This window comes from Lingula anatina, chromosome 6 (genome assembly GCF_051362555.1).
Source record: "Lingula anatina isolate TDL-2025a chromosome 6, LinAna3.0, whole genome shotgun sequence".
In the NCBI taxonomy this organism is placed as follows: domain Eukaryota; kingdom Metazoa; phylum Brachiopoda; class Lingulata; order Lingulida; family Lingulidae; genus Lingula; species Lingula anatina.
In genome coordinates this window covers 9,766,683-9,786,069 of record NC_141772.1, presented here as the reverse complement: position 1 = coordinate 9,786,069, position 19,387 = coordinate 9,766,683, and the positions used below count along the sequence as shown (strand labels likewise).

Below are 19,387 nucleotides of genomic sequence, written 5' to 3'. Positions count from 1 at the left end.
AATCTGAAGCCTTGGTGTCAATGAAAAAGGACGCCGTTCCTTTTCTTTTGGGCTTCCCCACGCAACTGCAGCCAGGTAGAAACTACACTTTGCGATATCAACGTCGCTAAGGCAACAAAGGATGTGACGTCAGAATCACGCTGTTGGTCAACACGTACGAGATTGACCGAGACTCAAAATTGCTCCAAAATGGCACCCTTTCCTGAGGAAGTTGATGTTTTTACCATTCCCCACTCTCGAATGAAGCAGTTGGTGCATAAGTATTGCGATATGGTAAGTATAAGCATACTATTCCCTACAATGCCTCTTATATATTGTCTGTTTTGATGTTCTGTTAAACGGAGTGAATAACTCGAAGAGACGCACTGCGAATGATTTCAGAAAATACTGTCAGTTTTAGATATCTTTCCACTTTCAGTGTATGGTATATTTATTTCGTTAAAAGCCAGTTTAGAGCAGTTTTTATTTAGACACTTGGTAAACTTCATTTCAAGATATTGTGTGTTGTTTAAAATGACATGATCAGGATAGTAATGATAAACACTGAACTTGGAAGTCGAGCCGTGTCCGAGTCACAGTAGATCAGAAGAAAAGTAGGTCATGTTTTGGATCGTCGTGATGCAGAATGCAGTGCCTTGTTAAAAGTGTCAGGCAGTATCACCTGGGCTATTAATATACACGATAGCCTGGTTTCATCAGTCAGTTCAACTCTTTGCACAGATTGCATCTGTATGAAATATCAGATACTGATGATTATACACTTCTATAAACAATCGGACAAACAGACTAGCAGTTAAAAATTTGCAGGATCTAAGGACATTCTTAATAGCAGAAAAGAAGTTTTTTTTTTTAGTTTTTTTGTGCTTTATATATATTTTACATAGTAGTATTAGAATACATAAATAATTAGACAATTCAAAATTGGGGCTCTTAAATTTGTTGCATGTCCCTTGGAAATTTTGACAGTCATCGACACGTAGAAATGACAGTTTCAGCATGTCTGCAGTGCTGAGGGGTTTTCTATCAATAACCAGTCACTATTATGAATGGAAACAACTTCTTTATTACTACATAAAAGATGAGCACCCTTGATTTATATCATTGTCAGAAAATAAGTATTTGAGTAATGTACATGCTCTACAAAGCTTATGATATTGATAGTATATATGTGATTTGTATTTTAAGTTGATTGAAAGTTATCACTGTAAAACTCTTTTTTATTTATATATTTTTATTTTATTGTTTTAGCTGTCATCAGTGAATTTCAGCTCTGATTTCGACCTTGAAATGCTTCTCCAGAACTTATGCAACACCTTTGCCGAATTCAAAGCCCACGAACAGATAGAAAATGAACTCATTATGAAACGCTTGAAACACAAACTGAAAGCCTTACAGATCACAAACACTGCTGTCTGCAACTGCCACTCAGACAATCGCTTGACAGAAATGATTGAGTTTTTCAAAAGTGGTCTCGAAAAGGTCACCAGTAATCCAGCAGATAGGATTAATTATGGCAAGCAGCTACGTGAAACACTGGAGGAGTTTACTGAGCAATTCCTACCTCATATGAAAGAGGAAGAAGAGGTGAGATATAGGGAAAAAAGATTTTAACCAATTTAAATCATATTAAAAAACTCCTTGAAAACTTAATGTGCCAGCTTAATCTAAGTATCAGAAAAAAAATTTAATGTCTTTGTGTATGTGATGAGGGTCTATTTTTCCATTTAGTTATTATAAGCACACTGAACTGTTGGATCATTTAGAACAACTAATCTACCCCTGGCTGTTGTCTTATTCTGTGTTACTTATATAGTGTCTGGGGTAGTGCAAACACTCGCCAATTTAGCCAAATGCTAAAATTGACAAACTGGCTAAACAAAAGGCCTTGATTTGACTTATTTTAGTCTAATTATAACCATTTGGATAACAAATTAACAAAAAAAGTGGCAATTTGGCTGAGCTAAACAAATTGCTAATGCTACCGTGACTCCAGAATATATTTTAATGAACATTTTCTAGGTGTTTCAACCACTTCTCATCAAGTATTTCCCATACGAGGAGTTGAAGATCATCAAAGAAGCAGTGATACAAAAACACATTGAAAAACACCAGCGCCAGAAATATGACGACAGTGAGAAAGAGGTGTGTGAGGAGGAGAAAGACACACCAGAAGAAGGTGGGCGGTTGCTGCTCATAGCTGTAGCAATTACATTTTCATTTTATTCTTGAATAACTTTTCCAGATGAGAAATAAATAACCCTTGTATTTCCAGGATCAGTAGACGTTCAAAATGTAAGGAAAACCACATCCTTTTAAATAGTACTAAAAGGTGTAACTGTGTTGCAATTTCCATGTTTTTCAAGCTACTAGTTGTTCTTAACTTTATATAAAAACATATTTAACTAGACATTTCCAACTAGACATATTTCTTCTGTACAATGTTTTTTCCTCAAAAGATAAGAACCATGTATGAAATTTTTGTTGAAGAACACAACTGTTCACTTTATTTAACATCTAAACAAATCTTTATGTATATGTCCACTTTATCAATGACAGCTTCTTGTTCAGAAAAAGAGAGTTCCAGAGAAAGGTCCCAGGTAGAGCTCCCCCCTGAGGTGTTGGTCAACATTTTCTCTTACCTGAATCCCCGGGATCTGGCCAGGTGTGCTCAGGTGTGCAAGACCTGGAATACACTGACCATGGATGGACAGTTGTGGAAGGCAATATATCCAGTGCAGTGGGCTCAAGGTAGGGGAAAACTGTGTGTGTGGGTGGGTGGGTGGGTAGGTGTGGGTGTGTGTGGGTGGGTGCATGCATGGAGTTGGGGTGATTTTTGGGTTTGACTGTGCATAAGTTAAAAGCAAGGATTGGATCACTGTTAGGACCTTCAAAATATTTACCTGCAAGAAACCTGATAGAAATACAAGAAACCTGATTGTCACGGATGTAAATGCTAGTTTTTAGGGTTGAGATTTTATGGAACACTTCTTTTGGAGTTTGATGTGTGTAATAAATTAAAATAACTTATCATCCAATTTTCATATTATATTAAAAAATATGGCCATATTTGTATATTTCTAAATTCAGATAAGAAACTAATTCATTGAAACTAAGTTCATGAATACAAGAGGTCTTTTCTTCCAACTATTTCAGGTAATTGGAGCTTCAGTGGCCCTGACTTGGAGCAGGAGCCAGAGGATTTCAGTGAAGACCGCTACGTTGTCATTGATGATGATGCTGACATTGATGAGACCTATGACAGTGACAGTAGTCACAGCAGCAATGATAGTTACAATGAGAACATAAAGCAGGTATGGTGTCAAAATATGATTTCTATAATCAGAGCCTCACTGGGGAAACCTAAGGCTGCTCCTGTGTATTATCAAGACTAGGACTAACTAAAATTGAGACAATTCAAATTGGTGCTGTTGAAAATTATACATAAAGAATTGATTTGCAATGCTAGGTGCCAAAAGCAAGTTTTCAGTTATTTTCAGAATCTGTGAACTCTTGCAATAATTCTCTTAACTGAATTGGAAAAAGTCTTGAATTATGTAAGAAAGATTTCTGTATTTTGACTACAAGGTATGCATAATGGTGCAGTACTTAACCTAAGTCATTTGTACAAATGAAATTTGAATATTTTTTAGCTACGCCAAGAAGCTCGAGTCCTAGTCAGTATCACAAAGAACTTGCTGCCAAAGGTGGGGAAGTCTGTTGAAACGCTGAGTGTTGCTCACAGCAAGGCTATTACCAATGGGCTGGTATGTTAATAAGTTATGATACTAACAATTACAGTGGTAATAATAATAATTATAAGATTATTTAGGTCAGTTAAATATGTATTTATAGATAAATATGATCAAAAATTAGTCCAATGTTGGAAAGATGGCATAAAAAGATTTAAAAAAACAAACAGTTGCTGACATATTGAAGAACTTGGTTACATTATACTTCTAGGAGAGCACAAAATAGTAAATGCAATTTTTTGCAGTTAAATAGTTTTATGCTTTAGTATAATGTGAGAAAGCAGCCAAATATATCTGAAAAATGTGAATAAAATGTTATTTTCAGCTGAGTAAGATGTTGAAGCACTGCCCCAATGTGCAGCACCTGGATGTCAAACAAACCAATGTGTCTGACACTGCATTTAAAAGGTAAACAGTATGGATATCATTGACCCCTCGCAGAATAAGTAATTATGGAAGTGAAAAAAAAATGCTTTTGAACGTATCAGAGATAAGATTGCAATTACAATCAGCAAACTGTATCACTGATAATGAGATTAAGTTTTATGCAAATGTCTGCTATTACATATTTCTCTGTATACTTTATTATATCATCTGGTCACAGAATTACAGAATCAATTTACACTGAATTTCAGTAAGATGAAAATGGCTGTAAAATTACAGCCATTAGCCTCTCATTAAAGAAGAATTTAATGTTAAATTTTATTCGCAGCATGCTCAAATAATATGGTAAGGTGGGGGGGTTATATTGTCCTAATTCATGAATTATAATTTGTATATAATTACAACACTGTGTTTACTTCCAGACTGGGTAAGGACGGCTGTGGTAGCAAGCTGAAAACCCTGATCTTGTCAGGCTGTGCAAACATAACAGACTATACACTAATCAAGCTGTCTCAGGCTCTCAGCGGAGGGTTGGAGGCAGTATGGACCGAGGAATTCTGCTGCCAGAACAACAAATCTGACGACAAAGACATTTACCAAGAGAAATACGACTGTCATGCACAGGTTCCTCCCCCTTGTGGTGAATATGAAGATCACGCAGAAGAGCCCAGTATGCAAGACGACGATGAAAAGCTGTCCTGTGATAGTATAGATGGCAGCACCACAGTGTTACCCCATCAGTATATAGACTTCGATTCATTTGAATCCCAGCTCCAAAGGACGTTTACAATGCTGGAGCTGGGGGGTGTCCCCCAAGTGGAAGGTCAGGTGATGTCCACGTGCCAGAACTGCCCCCACCAGACGGGAAATGTCGGCAGCATTGAGAACTGTTCCAGACTCCTGACAGAGGAGAGGCAGATTGCGGTAGAGAAGCCGCAGTTTGATGTGATAGATGTGAAAAAGACTCTGGAATATCTGGACTTATCTGGTTGCTGCATGGTCACTGATGTTGGATTGAGGTTTGTGGGGGAGACAGGAGTAAAGAGAAGAAAACCAATCTTGTTCAATACTTGTTTACTTAATTATCTTGGTGAATGGATTCACATAAGGCAGATTGTTTAATAAGGGTCTAAGAATTACTATTTCCATAGTATGAAAATTGGGTTGGAGTCATCTGCAACTGTAGGGACAATCTGATGAATATTGACCAAACTTAAGTTCTTGAAGTCCAGAGAGCTGTGGTAGAAATTGTGCCAGTAAATGGCTGCATATCACATTAAAGTTGCTTTTAGAATCATTATTAAACTGTCAGTTGGAAAGTGAAGAGTTATCAGTGGGGAGCTCTAGATGAATCTGTATTGTATTTGTTTCTTTCAAAATTTTCTTTTTCAGCAATTGTTTTATAGTTCATTTATTATAGACCTTCGAATAAGTCTGTGCATTTACTCTTTCAGTTTCACTGTAGTCAGTTTTGAAAAAGAAGCCCCATTTACCCTTTTGTCTTAACTATGTCCCCTGAAATTAAGAGCCTGACAGAAAAGATCTATTTCATAGCTGGCAGACCATGATGTTAATTAAACTTGGTGACCTGAGCATTTGATGTGCTTCTTTGTGCAGAAACTTTGGCTTACTTAGGCTGCAAGTTTTCATGGCGGTGTTTACAAGTTAAGCAGCAACCACCCTATTAAGACCAAAAGTCAATAGATTATAACAGAGTCCAATCTGAATTTTCTTGCCATCGCTTAATTGGACATTATGCCTATTTTAGAGCTTTAGCCAGCAACCATGGCCTTCCCCGCCTGCGACACCTTGACCTGTCCGGCTGCAGTAACCTGAGTGGTCAAGCCCTGACCAGCCTGGTGGACACCTGCCACGCCCTGAATGTGGAAGAGCTGTACTACTGCGATAACCTGCTGGACGGCCCGTACCCTGAGGAGGCCAGTGGATGCCAGAACCTGGAGTGTTCTAATAGGTTCTGTTGTAGGAGTGGGAAGTAGACGTGGACATGGTGAGTAGAAGGGTGTGTGCCCCAGAGTCCAGAGGCCTGAATGGCAGGTAGTGTGCTCGTTGGTGTGTGCCTGTGGATATGTATGTCCGTATGTTTTTGTTGTGACTTTGGTGTGTTATTTAAGTGCATTTAAAAAAAAAAGAAGTTTGAAGAGTGGTGATGTAAAAATCCAAAGGTGAATTGAAAAGTGAAAGCAATGAAGTGTTGTTAAAAGTGCAGTGAATACAGAAAAGCCTTGAGAAGCTCTTTCATATGGAATGCAATGTAGAACAAAAAAAATTGCTCAGTGGACGTGGAACTTGTACGTAAACTTATCCTAAGGATGCACGTGTTAAAAAGTAAAACCCCAGCATGTATAGAGATTTCTACAGTTAAAATTGTTTTATGCAGCTTTGTCTTAGTGAGGTCAGGTGCTCATATTTGGCCACATTGTGTTTTCTCGTTCACAACCCAGTTGTCTTCTCTATCGCAATAAGGGTGGCATTCCCCCTGATGTTTAACAAATCAATGCCTCATACTTACAATCTTTGTCTCCTCCAACACATCGTACCCACTCCTTTCCTTGAGGCAGTTCTGAGCTTCGATATAAAATCAATTCTTTACATGGTTACCGTATCTTAGCTACTATACATTGTAAATAATGTAGGTTTATGTAATGCGATAGAAATCATTACCTCTATTTTGTTCTCATGACCTAAAGGAGTAAATGTTTAGACATCTTGTTTTTGACGCACATGAATATCTATAATTTGAAGACTTTTTTGTCCCTGTAGTTTTGGTTCATTACTGAAATGTATTTGACTTCAGAGTGTAAATATTTTCTTAAGAGTATGCAAGCACTATGATCTCGATGTAAAGGAAGTTGAGGGGAAGAGATATCTTCAAGAGGTGATGTGTGTAGATTTTTGATAAGAGGAAGGCCCATTGTGGTACAGTGTTCCACTTTCCACTTATAGAACAGCTGGATAATGGTACTTTGTTCCTTGTTTAGAAAATCAAAACATCATTGATGTTATTTTGTCAATCCGTCAAATGGTCTTTTTTATGAGAGAGAGAGAGAGAAGATAAATGCTATTATAAGAGGATGAATATTCACAGCTGATGGAAAAAAATTATTTGAATGGGAAAGGGGAGATGTTGAACATAAAACTAGTTAAATTATTTAGAATAACATGCCCAGAACAATAATCATGACAACAGTGTAGTTCTTAAGGTTACTCAGCTATGGCATGTCACTTTTGGGTGGGCATTGAAGTACAGACCACCAGTTCAAACTTTTCATTGATTTTTCTTTTTCTTTCATCAGAAAAACTAAGGTTTGGATATTAAACATTGGTATTTTAAAACGCTATTCAGGGATATTTTGTTTTTCAGTTCATCTTGCATGGTCAAATTTCTTCAGTCTAGATGTTGAATAAAATTTCAGATAAACCACAAGCTCAATGCTGTTATTATGTGGTCCTATAAGCTGTTCCCCAGCTTCCCCTTCCCCTTCCCCCCCCCCCTTCCCCTCCCCTCCCCTCTCCTCGCTGTCTAGGCCAGTCTTAACTCCCAGCACAGTCAGATCAATGTCTGCTTTCTTATCTTGACTACAATTAAAGTATGGTCAGAGTCTGATTACTTTGTACAGCTTGACAGTTATCATCATGTTCAGTTGGACATAATCTAAATGCCCATTGATTTCAGTTATTTGAGTAGATTTCACCATAGATTGCCCAATATGTGTTACTTGCTGATGTTTCTAATTGGTTTCTGGTAAAGTCTTGGTGTTTATTGTGATGTAATCTTCTGTAATATGTTCTCGTATATTTTGTTCAACTGTAATACTCCCTACTTCTAAGCATTTCTTTACAATAAAAAAGATATATTCACCCTTTAAGACATCAGTATTGAAGTTTCAACTAAATTCAGGTATTAAGACTGTAAAAATTTGGTATTTATTTTCAGTCAGATTTCATTCCCTAAATTCCTGTGATTTGTCTTGAGGTTGGCACAGTCCTTATTGACTGTAATCTCTCCAGATTACGTACACAAGTTTGCTTAACCCTCAAGAGACCAAGCTATTTTACTGACTGAAATGACCAAGTGGGGTCATCTACATGTATGACCCCATTGTGCTCTGTACAGGGATCCTTATTATAAAAGGCTGTTGAGGGTTTATCACACCTATACTACTCCCAGGATTTAAGACAAGTATTTTATAATGATCTAATGTAATAAGTATTTAGTAATAATACTTTTATTGCATGAAATAACCAAGCACAGATTTTAAGAACAACATTACACCGGTATTTAGACAGTCATTGTCAGTTTCCACTTGCAGAAATATGTATCTTTTTATTTGCCATGCTAAATGAAAAAGGTACATTACAAAATTACTTTGAGTGAAAATATGTTGACATATGTTGAGATAGCATCCTGCTAACTTCAATAAGAATAATTAGCTGACGTGCTGAGTAGTACTACTCAGAACACATTCAATCAACCTACATGTATGTTACTACTACATCTGTGTATAAAATAAAATCCACACAAATAATTTGTTAATATATGTATAATATGATATCGACATAATTCTTTAGACTTCCGAAATACCCGAAAATTGTAACGTCAAAATGAGAGACCCAGTTATGAGAACAAGTTCCAACAAAGCTACTGAAATTAGATTCAGCGATGCACTATTAGTAACACTTCAAGCATAATCTTCACAAACCATTTATTTGTGCCTATGTTTTGGGCACACTGACTGGTTGCATGAAGCACATGCATGTGACATTTTCCTGTCAGTATTGCGTAGGCAAAACATTTGAATAAAATTTAAAAACGAATATTTAAAACCAATGCTTCTCTCTGGGGTCATAAATGACCCCACAAGAGTTTGTGATGTATACGCCACACTAATTGGTTGATCCCTACAAAAAACTGTGAAAGTGTGTAGGATTAGTATAGACTGACAAACTCATGCAAGGAAAGAAAATTCGAATAAAAAATAAAGAGATGGCACATTAAATCATATGGCTGGGGTCGTAAATGACCCCACTCGGTCACTTGAGGGTTAATACCAAACTAATTATTGTAATTAAGGAAACTGTCTTTTTTATGAAGGCCATAGTAAAATTGCAAATTCTTAGATGTGTATGAATGGTGTAAATTGTTATGAATCCAAGAAAAAAGGATAACAAATAGCTTAATGTCACTTTGTTGCCTACCTAACCAAAGAGGTACTTTGGTGTGAATTTTGATTTATATTTTGTCAATTTTGTAAGTGTGTCCTTGTGTGAACGTATGTTAAAAGGAAGGTAAAATGTTGCTTATCAAAATAGGATATAATTTTTTCTGCTCTGACAAAGTAGGCTGTTATGGATTGGTTCATTTAGTCTGTTTACTTGTTTTAGATCAAGGTTCTAGATTACTTGTCCTGGATTTGTATTTTGCGATTAGAAAGGTGTAAAGTATATTTAACATCAAAACAGAACCGAGATAAGGCTGATCCCATTAAAGTCAACATTTTAATTGATTGGTCTGTTTTTTGGGGATGTATGTCTGTCTGCCCACTCAAATCTTCAGGCTTTCCTTTTCAGATTAATTTTACTGTTTTGATTTCAAAAACTTGGTAATTATTGCATAATACGATAGCATGTTGAATTTCGGTAGTACACAGTGTAGCAAGCAGCAACTTGAGTCCAGAAATTAGTAGTATCATCAATTTATTTGCGTTATGTGAATTTCATAAAGTCAAAACCAGGCACAGTGTTACTCTAGACAGGAGCATACAAGAAATGACAAACTTGGAAGTTTGTAGTATATGCTTAGTCATAGCTGTACCAAACAGCAGTTAATACAGGTGCATTTATCTGAAGTAGGATATAGTTGGTGTGTGTGTGTGTGTGTGTGTGTGTGTGTGTGTGTGTGTGTGTGTGTGTGTGTGTGTGTGTGTGTGTGTGTTTGTGTTTTTTTTTTGGGGGGGGGGGGCTGTGGCAATGGTTTCCATGTTGCAGCACTCAAAGGGGCCTTGGGTGCAAAAATACTGGAACCTTACTCTATACTCTCTCTAACAATATGGGTGGCAAGGAAATGGAAGGCAGAAAAGTAAATTGTAGCGTATCAGCTTTTACGTCAACGGAATTGCTTAACAATTCAGCAATGACATTAAGGACAAGAATAAGTACACCTGACACCGCACTGCAAGGATAGGGTTGTATATTGGGACTCTCAGTTGAAAATAAGATCATTTTTTATAGAATTTTATGTTAAGTATTAAAAGTTATAATTGTATTGAGTACATTTGCAGAGACATGAGTTTATGCTCACAACAGAAGTTGAATGATGTAGATGAAAAGGAGAAATAGTGATATGGGAGAGAAATGTTTATTATGGAGACTGTAGCTACTTAATGAATGATTGATTTTTTTCCACAGGTCATATGGGGGGGGGGGGGGAGAAGAAGAGAGAAAAATGAAAATTAATGAGGAAAGAACAGTGGCTGAGGCTAGGAAAGATAACCCCTCTTCCTGAAGTGGTTAAGTCAAACCAGGGTCAAATTTTTTTCTTATTGATAAATCTTGTCAATCTAGAAGTGAGCGGGTGTCAATGTTAAATATTTTAAGTGATAACTTCCATATGATGAATCAGTTTTCAGTGTAGATAGGAACCAGACTTCCCAGCAGCCATTACCATTGCCTGCAGTCACGTTGACTGGTGCTAGGTGGGGACGCGTCGGACGTGATGGATGAAAATTTTCCCTGGTTGACGTCACCCGCTAGTTAACAGTAGTTTCATGTGAAGTTAGCTGATGTTGGTGGTATTTGCTCTGCCTACTTGTCTGAACATTCACAGCAGAGTAAAGAGTCCATGGTGATTAAAAGCTAGGCATTTTGTATTTGGAGAAGAGTTAAGTTTTTTAATCTCGTTGAGTGCAGTGGATGATTTAAGAATGGTAGAAAGAAGCTGTGACTAATACTAGAGTCACACTTTCAATCTGTGAAAGTTGTTCAGTGGCCATTTGGTTGAAGACATAACATTTTGAAAAGATAGCATTTGATACATGTTCTGTGCTCGTTTTTAAGTTGGGTCATCTGAAGGGGTAAAAAAGTTTTTTTTCTAAAAAAAAGGACCCCACACCCCCACTGTCCACCCCTGCCCACCGAAACTGCTGTCTTTAGGCCTGCCTCTTGATACACAGCCAAGTACTGTATTCTGATACCTTACAGTCAACACCTAGGTCTTCTGTTTAACATACATGCCTCCTTGTTGAATAGATTCTCAATGCATAGACAATACAGCATGTGTGATAATATACTGATGTCACCGAGAAAAGTCAGACATGATTTATCAGCTTCTGAAAGTGATGAACTTCGTTGTGAAATGAAAAGCCCCAGATCCCCACAAATTGAGGTTTTATATTTAGCTAAGCGCGTGCACTTAAACCAATTGGCATGTGCTTGGTCATTTTTATGCTCTTTCTATTTGAATACTCATCACAGAAGATTTGACAATATTGTAACTTTGCCATTCAGATGACTGATTGATTTTAGTTTTAGGGCTGGGTCTAGGTTGAAGTAATCAGTGAGGTGTCACCTGATGCATTCTTAGTATTCCGAGATGAGTACTGCCTTGGAAAAGAAATGAAGCTAATTTGCATCATCAGAAAAAAGCTGTTAACCTGAGATTTTGATTCTCTGAGACTCTGGGGTCTCCTGGAATCCAATTTATCTGATGAGAGGAATTAGTCTTATTTTCATTACAAAATAAGCTTTGTCTGTAGACTGAGTGGGGTCTGCCTGCAATCTTGTGATGATAATTAGTCTTAAATTAGTTATGAAACAGGCTTTGTCTTAATTAAGTAGATCTCAGTCAAAATAAGCCTAGGGCATGCAAACACAGGAAGGCATTTAATGATATAATGGGCCAAAGTCTTTAGATCTACTTTAGATCGACCTAACTCCCTGGGGGTTCACGCTAAATAGCTGTCAGCCGGGCGGACACGAAAGTTAATTACCCCCTTACAGCTTGTAGTAGGCGGGACGGACATTTAAGCCGGATTATCTGACAGTAATCTAGTGAGACTCCCCGCAGGGATAGATCGATCTAAAAGTTCTGGGAATACAGCCTTATGTCATATGTAAGATCTTTTGTAACATACTGTGGGTTCATTCCAGGCTGTGATAAGTTGTGGATGCACAGCTGGATAAAGTCAAGTCAAAGTTTTTAACTGGATCAGTGGTTAGATTATTGTACCACCAGCGTTAGCGCTGGCGGTACACATGGTTTCGGTCTCGTCCGGATCGTTCCGCCGGCTCCACCGGACGGCTACCGTTACCGCTTCTCCTCCTAGACGGTAAGGGCCCCCGTACCCATCTCATGGATTTAGGTCACCTATAATCTCAACTCGTTCCACGTAAAATTTGGGCTTTGTCGGTATTGGGGTCTGGGTGTGGCACTCATTGCAATGCACCCTTGTCTAAAAATGGCAAAATTAAATGCTAATTATCTACCCTACGGAAGGAGTTATGGGAAAAATTTCTATAGACGGCTTTCCAAAAGTCATATGTGTAGATTTCAAATATACCCTTGGATTTGACCTTTGACCTCTACTTCAAGGTCAAATGGGCCAAAATTTTCAAAAAAATGAAATTTTTTACGAAAAAAAATTTTTTTGCCCTGTTATTCAGACACCACACAGACTTAACCAATAATATTATTGGAAAGTGTTACCCTTCAGGTCATCTTTCATCTCCATGAATTTGGGGTCAATCGGTGCATTTTCACGGGAGTAGCGGCCATAAGATACCGAAACTGAAAACTGTCTCTAATTCGGGAACCGTTAATGCTAGAGACCCATTCTTTTTTGCATTTTGTAGAGCATGTAAAGCCCAACACTGGAGGTGGTCTCGGTTTTTTTGTATTCCATACGGTTTTCGAGTTACGCTGTATCAAAAAGTACATATTGGTGGTAAAAGCAAAATGTGCAGTACGGTAATGGATAATAAATTTTGAACTCTGGAAAAATAAAACATAAGGCTTGGCAAAGCAGACAACTTGTGTTCAAAAATGACATTATTTCATCAAATTTGAACTTCTGAAACTTCAGAGCACCTCCTATTTCAAGAATTTTGACCAAAATGACATTTTCTTTATTTTAATTAATTTTTTCTGTACGAAATTTAAGGCACATTATGGTAACTCCAAAATTATAACATCTAGTCCCTTATATCTCCAAAACTGGCAGAGATAGGTCCATAGTTACTATTGAAGTTGAATAGGAAGTCATATACTGGCAATCTTACTATGACCTTGAAATTGACCTTTGACCTACTTTTCACCATGAACTGAACTTTGCAAATTTTTCTTCCCTTTTATCTCCAAAACTGGCAGAGATAGGTCCATAGTTACTATTGAACTTGAATAGGAAGTCATATACTGGCAATCTAAATGTGACCTTAAAATTGACCTTTGACCTACTTTACACCATGAACTGAATTTTGCAAATTTTGCTTTCCTTTTATCTCCAAAACTGGCAGAGATAGGTCCGTAGTTACTATTGAACTTGAATAGGAAGTCATATACTGGCAATCTATATGTGACATTAAAATTGACCTTTGACCTACTTTTCACCATGAACTGAATTTTGCAAATTTTGCTTTCCTTTTATCTCCAAAACTGGCAGAGATAGGTCCATAGTTACTATTGAACTTGAATAGAAAGTCATATACTGGCAATCTAAATGTGACCTTGAAATTGACCTTTGACCTACTTTTCACCATAAACTGAACTTTGCAAAATTTGCTTCCCTTTTATCTCCAAAACTGGCAGAGATAGGTCCATAGTTACTATTGAACTTGAATAGGAAGTCATATACTGGCAATCTAAATGTGACCTTAAAATTGACCTTTGTCCTACTTTTCACCATAAACTGAACTTTGCAAATTTTTCTTCCCTTTTATCTCCAAAACTGGCAGAGATAGGTCCATAGTTACTATTGAACTTGAATAGGAAGTCATATACTGGCAATCTAAATGTGACCTTGAAATTGACCTTTGACCTACTTTTCACCATGAACTGAACTTTGCAAACTTTTCTTCCCTTTTATCTCCAAAACTGGCTGAGATAGGTCCATAGTTACTATTGAACTTGAATAGGAAGTCATATACTGGCAATCTAAATGTGACCTTAAAATTGACCTTTGTCCTACTTTTCACCATAAACTGAACTTTGCAAATTTTTCTTCCCTTTTATCTCCAAAACTGGCAGAGATAGGTCCATAGTTACTATTGAACTTGAATAGGAAGTCATATACTGGCAATCTAAATGTGACCTTGAAATTGACCTTTGACCTACTTTTCACCATGAACTGAACTTTGCAAACTTTTCTTCCCTTTTATCTCCAAAACTGGCTGAGATAGGTCCATAGTTACTATTGAACTTGAATAGAAAGTCATATACTGGCAATCTAAATGTGACCTTGAAATTGACCTTTGACCTACTTTTCACCATGAACTGAATTTTGCAAATTTTGCTTCCCTTTTATCTCCAAAACTGGCTGAGATAGGTCCATAGTTACTATTGAAGTTGAATAGGAAGTCCTATACTGGCAATCTAAGTGTGACCTTGAAATTGACCTTTGACCTACTTTTTATCATGAACTGAACTCTGTTTATTTCTTTCTCTTTTAACTTCAAACTTGACAGAGATAGGTCCATAGTTACTCTTGAACTTGAATAGGAAGTCATATACTGGCAATTTACTGTGACCTTGAAATTGACCCTTGACCTACCTTACGAAGAACTTAAATTTGATTGTACCATATATATTTTTTGCAATAGTTTAAAAATTCTTGTTGATTGCATTTTTACAGCTTGTCAAGCACAAAACTGGTGGCTGTGTCCCTTATTTTGTGTATGTGGGGGTCTATACGAATGCGTTTGCTCCAGCTGGTGGTACAATATTTGGAGGCGGTATCGCCTCTCTGATCCTCTAGTTGAATATTGATGAAATACTGTACATTTATTTAAGCATAAAATATGATCAACTGTTGGTTAAAATTAACAACATGTTGAAGAGAGGCCCGATTTGTTTTAAAATGTCATGGTTTTTTTTTTATCAACACTTGCATGGACTAATTTCCTTATTGGCAGCTTCATGCATGAATGGATAAGAAATTGGGCTGGTATTGATTGTTGCATTGTGCATTAGCATTGTGAGCTGAGAGATGGTTTGTTTATCACTGCAGGCTTTCTGTGTAACGGGTATATATAGATTACTGTTATAGTGTGACTGGTTACACACACAGTGACACACACTCACATTTGTCTTTTGTCTCCCAAATGTGGCAATGATGTTTTTTATTGGTCTCTCTCTCTCTCTCTCTCTCTCTCTCTCTCTCTCTCAAATTATTGCTTAGGCCACACTTTTTTAATTTTATGGATGACATCCTGCGCGCGCACGGATTTTCGCCCATTCTCCAAAAAAAAAAAAAAAAAAAAAAGCCCCCCCCCCCCCCCCCCCCCAGCCCCCAACGAAGCCGGCTGTCGCAAACGTTGTTATTGAATTTGCAAGGAAATGAGCTTTCTGCGCATGCGTATTTTCGCCACGTGGAAATGCGGCCACTTTGCTGTCAAATTCATCTCTAGGATTACTTTCAAATTACACAACAATAAAAGTCATAAAGAGAACGGGCGCCATCGTTTTGGATTGGTATGCCATTGATATTGGGCATGGAGATATCACCTTTTTACAATTGTGCGAAAGGCTGGCGGCGGCTCAAACATTTCTGTGACATTCTGTATAAAGCAGCACATTAATACCAGGTTTTCTGTAGCGAAAAAAGGGTCGACAAGGGCGTCGAGGTATTTGATGGGCTGAAGGTCGGACAGGCCACCTGACACATAAGCTGCTTCGTGTGAGTTGAAGTTGACAAAATGGCATCGTCTGAAATGACCTTTAATAGATTTGGTAGTATTAAGCATATCTTTGCATCATTTTTTAAACATTTCTGTGAAGTGTTCAAAATGTTTTAATATTCTGAGAATACAAATAAAGACACACTGTTTGATTGATATTTGTTTTATCGATTGCTATACCAAATGAATGCATGAAATAACCTTAAATAGATTTGGTAATATGAAGTATATCAATTCATGACTTTTTTTACATTTCTACGAAGTATTCACAATGCTTTAATATTTTGAGAGCATGGATAAAGACATATTGTTAGTTTGATACGTGTTTCTGTGGTTAAATTTGTGTTTCCAGCTGTGTACTGACAGCATTCCTTTACTTAAGCAGTTTTTTTTTTTTTTGGACTGTTTTTTTTTTTTCGCCCTCTCGCACCGATTTTGGGGTACTCAGAGGATGTCATCCATAAAAATAAAAAAGTGTGGCCTTATGTCTTCTGATGCCATTAAAGTAAAGCTTCCAAAAATTTCTCATTTTTACTCCAGTATTTTGTGCAATTTGCCTCATCAGCTGCATCCTATTAAAACACCCCATGATTCAAAATTTCTTGGGATAGCTCAGTCTGGATTCACAGTGTCACATTGCAATTGCCTTCAATTTTGACCCTGGAATTAACTTGGAATTGGATTCCTTGAGTATTTTGAAATTTGGGTCTTCCATTTTGTGTGGTATAATGTTCACTATTGTCAGTGAATATCAGCAAATGCCTCAGACTCCTCCTATAGTTGGCATTTTTTGTTTGTTTATTTATTTATTTTAAAATCAATATTTGGATTATAAAGATAAGTTTGATATAAATTCCTTGGCAGTGATTCTGTGCACTATGGCTGTCTCTTCTGAAACTTTTGGTGCTTTTTCGTGCTTCTGCACATGTTTTCATAGTAAGAATATTCTTTATGACAAATTGGTATTACTTATGTTACTTATATTCTCTGTTACAATTTTGCAGGTTGAAGAAATTGAACCAGATGTGAAGATGAAAAAAGACAACAGTTGAGATGAGGCTCCATTGTTCCTATCTAGAGACAGACATGTCTTAAACACCTTGTACAGACATACATTTGTATGTCGGACTCTCTGGTTAGGTAGTTAACAAGGTAAATCAAAACATGTGTTCATGTATATCTGATAGGTAAATGCAATCAATCCTTTAATAATTATAATTTTTTATGTACAGACACAGATGTGTCTGTACATATTGCCATCACCTGCGTCTGTCGTCGCCGATGGCGATGCCGATGCCGTCGCCGTGCACTTTCCTTGTAAACACGATAAGTGGAAGGCAGTTTTACTTTTTGGCTTTATATTTACAGAGCTGATGAATTTTCATAAAACGCAGGTCAAGTACGAAAATCAGCATGATGGGGCCATTATTGTAGAAGTTATGCTGTTTTTTCACTTTTCAGCATATATGCAACCTTGTAAACACATTTTAAGGAAAACCGTTAGGCCTGTTGTCATGAAACTCACAGGAGTAATCAATCTTACTAAAACGCAGGTCAAGTTCGAAAATCAGCATGATCGGGTCTCTATTTTAGTAGTTATGCGGTTTTTTTCATTGTTCAGCATATATGCAACACTGTAAACACAATATAAGAAAAACAGAAAGCCCAATTGTCATTAAACTCACAGGAATGGTCAGTCTTACTAAAACGCAGGTTGAGTTCGAAAATCAGCATAATCGGGGCATTATTTTAGAAGTTATGCTGTTTTTTCACATTTCCTCAGATTTCCTCAGATTTAATTCTAAGGCATGTTAATAGCCTTATTATTTAAGTAATAAGATACGTAAAAGTGTTTGTTTGACATTTCCTGCATCTTTACAACATTGTTAGTTGATTATGTAAAATTGATGGTAAACTTGTTATCGTGTATTGTGTAATAAAGTGTCAAAAGTGGAAATAAACTCTTATCATTGCAGTTTGTCAGATTCAATCATTCACTATGTTCAGAATCTCAGAATGGAAGAAATTGGACATTTAACACTGTTCTATTGATATTTTTCACATCTCATCAATTTTCTTAGTTGATCTTATAAAGATGGCAGTAACCTATTAATTTTGTTTTATGTTAAAAAAGTGTTAAAAATGGAAATAAACCCATTTCAGAACAGTGCAGTCTTGTTTACATTTTGGCATTTTACAGGCGTGACTTTGAAGTTCCATCGGCCTAAAAACCTTTGTTAGTCACGTTTACTATTTGTCCATGATACTAATATTTTATTATTAAAAATTGATGATCATTATGCTGTTAAACATTATGTAATATTACATCAAAATTTGAAAAAAACCTATTTTGGGCTTTGCTCCCATGATGACCATTTAAGAAAAACCATGTCACTTACTGTTCTCAAACAGTACAGTTAATATGTACAGATGTGTCTGTACATATTGCCATCACCTGCGTCTGTCGTTGCCGTCACTGTCGCTGTCGCCGGCGCCATGCACTTTCATTGTAAACACGATAAGTGGAAGGCAGTTTTACTTTTTGGCTGTATATTTACAGAGCTGATGAATATTCATAAAATGCAGGTCAAGTTCGAAAATCAGCATGATGGGGCCATTAATGTTTTGCATCTTTATTTTCTGTTTTTTGTCTGTACATTTGACAGCTTTGCTGCCTTGTTGCCATTTTGGCATAATTAGTAAAAATTTTGAAGCAAAGAGTTTCAGATTTCTCTTTAGGCAATCATTGCGAATAAAGGGGACTCATTGATGGTTATTTCTGACTTTTATGCCAGTTCAACAAAACTTTGTATAATTTTAGCTGCTTGTCGAACAAAGAAAGTTTAAGTGAGATCACTGGATGCTTGTTTCATATTTGGCATAATTAAACATATATTAAGTATTCTTTTTATTTGATATAGTTATTTTGCATTTATGAAATTTATGCAGATTAATTGTTTTACTGGATAAAGATTGATTTATCGGATGATTTGCTTCCAACTGAATGCTAACATAATAATTTCACTGTTAAAAGTGTACCTCAGAATGAAGAAACTTTCATTAGTTACGCTTAACGCCTACGCTCCACAAGGGCCACAGATTGATTTTTCACTAGATGATTTTTCACTAGATATATTCACAGATATGTCTCTGGCTTATTATATACACTTTTCTGCCCTGCAAGAATTTGTATATTTAGAATCGACATCATCAAGAAAGTATTGAAAACCTGAAAAAGTGAGTTTAAAGAACAAGACTTCTTTCTGGACTTGAAGCATGTACTAGTCACTGGATTTATTGACAGAATTGAAGACAATATCTAAAATTCATAAATTTGAAAAGCTACA

The 19,387-nt window shown here is 36.7% G+C and overlaps 1 protein-coding gene across 2 annotated transcripts; it reads left to right on the top strand.

The window, feature by feature from the left end:
• Positions 1–139: 139 nt before the first annotated feature.
• LOC106172627 (F-box/LRR-repeat protein 5) lies at positions 140–17,258 on the top strand. 2 transcript variants are annotated; one of them, XM_013553419.2, is made up of 10 exons: positions 140–273; positions 1,249–1,584; positions 2,020–2,176; positions 2,569–2,748; positions 3,154–3,311; positions 3,651–3,764; positions 4,075–4,157; positions 4,556–5,152; positions 5,902–6,141; positions 17,045–17,258. In XM_013553419.2, the coding sequence occupies exons 1-9, from the start codon at positions 190–192 to the stop codon at positions 6,128–6,130; spliced, it is 1,938 nt and encodes a 645-aa protein (XP_013408873.2). In that variant the 5' UTR covers positions 140–189; the 3' UTR covers positions 6,131–6,141; positions 17,045–17,258. The 2 variants fall into 2 exon arrangements, with proteins under 2 accessions (XP_013408873.2, XP_086872262.1); XM_087016136.1 differs by having other exon boundaries at positions 2,557–2,748.
• Positions 17,259–19,387: the final 2,129 nt, after the last annotated feature.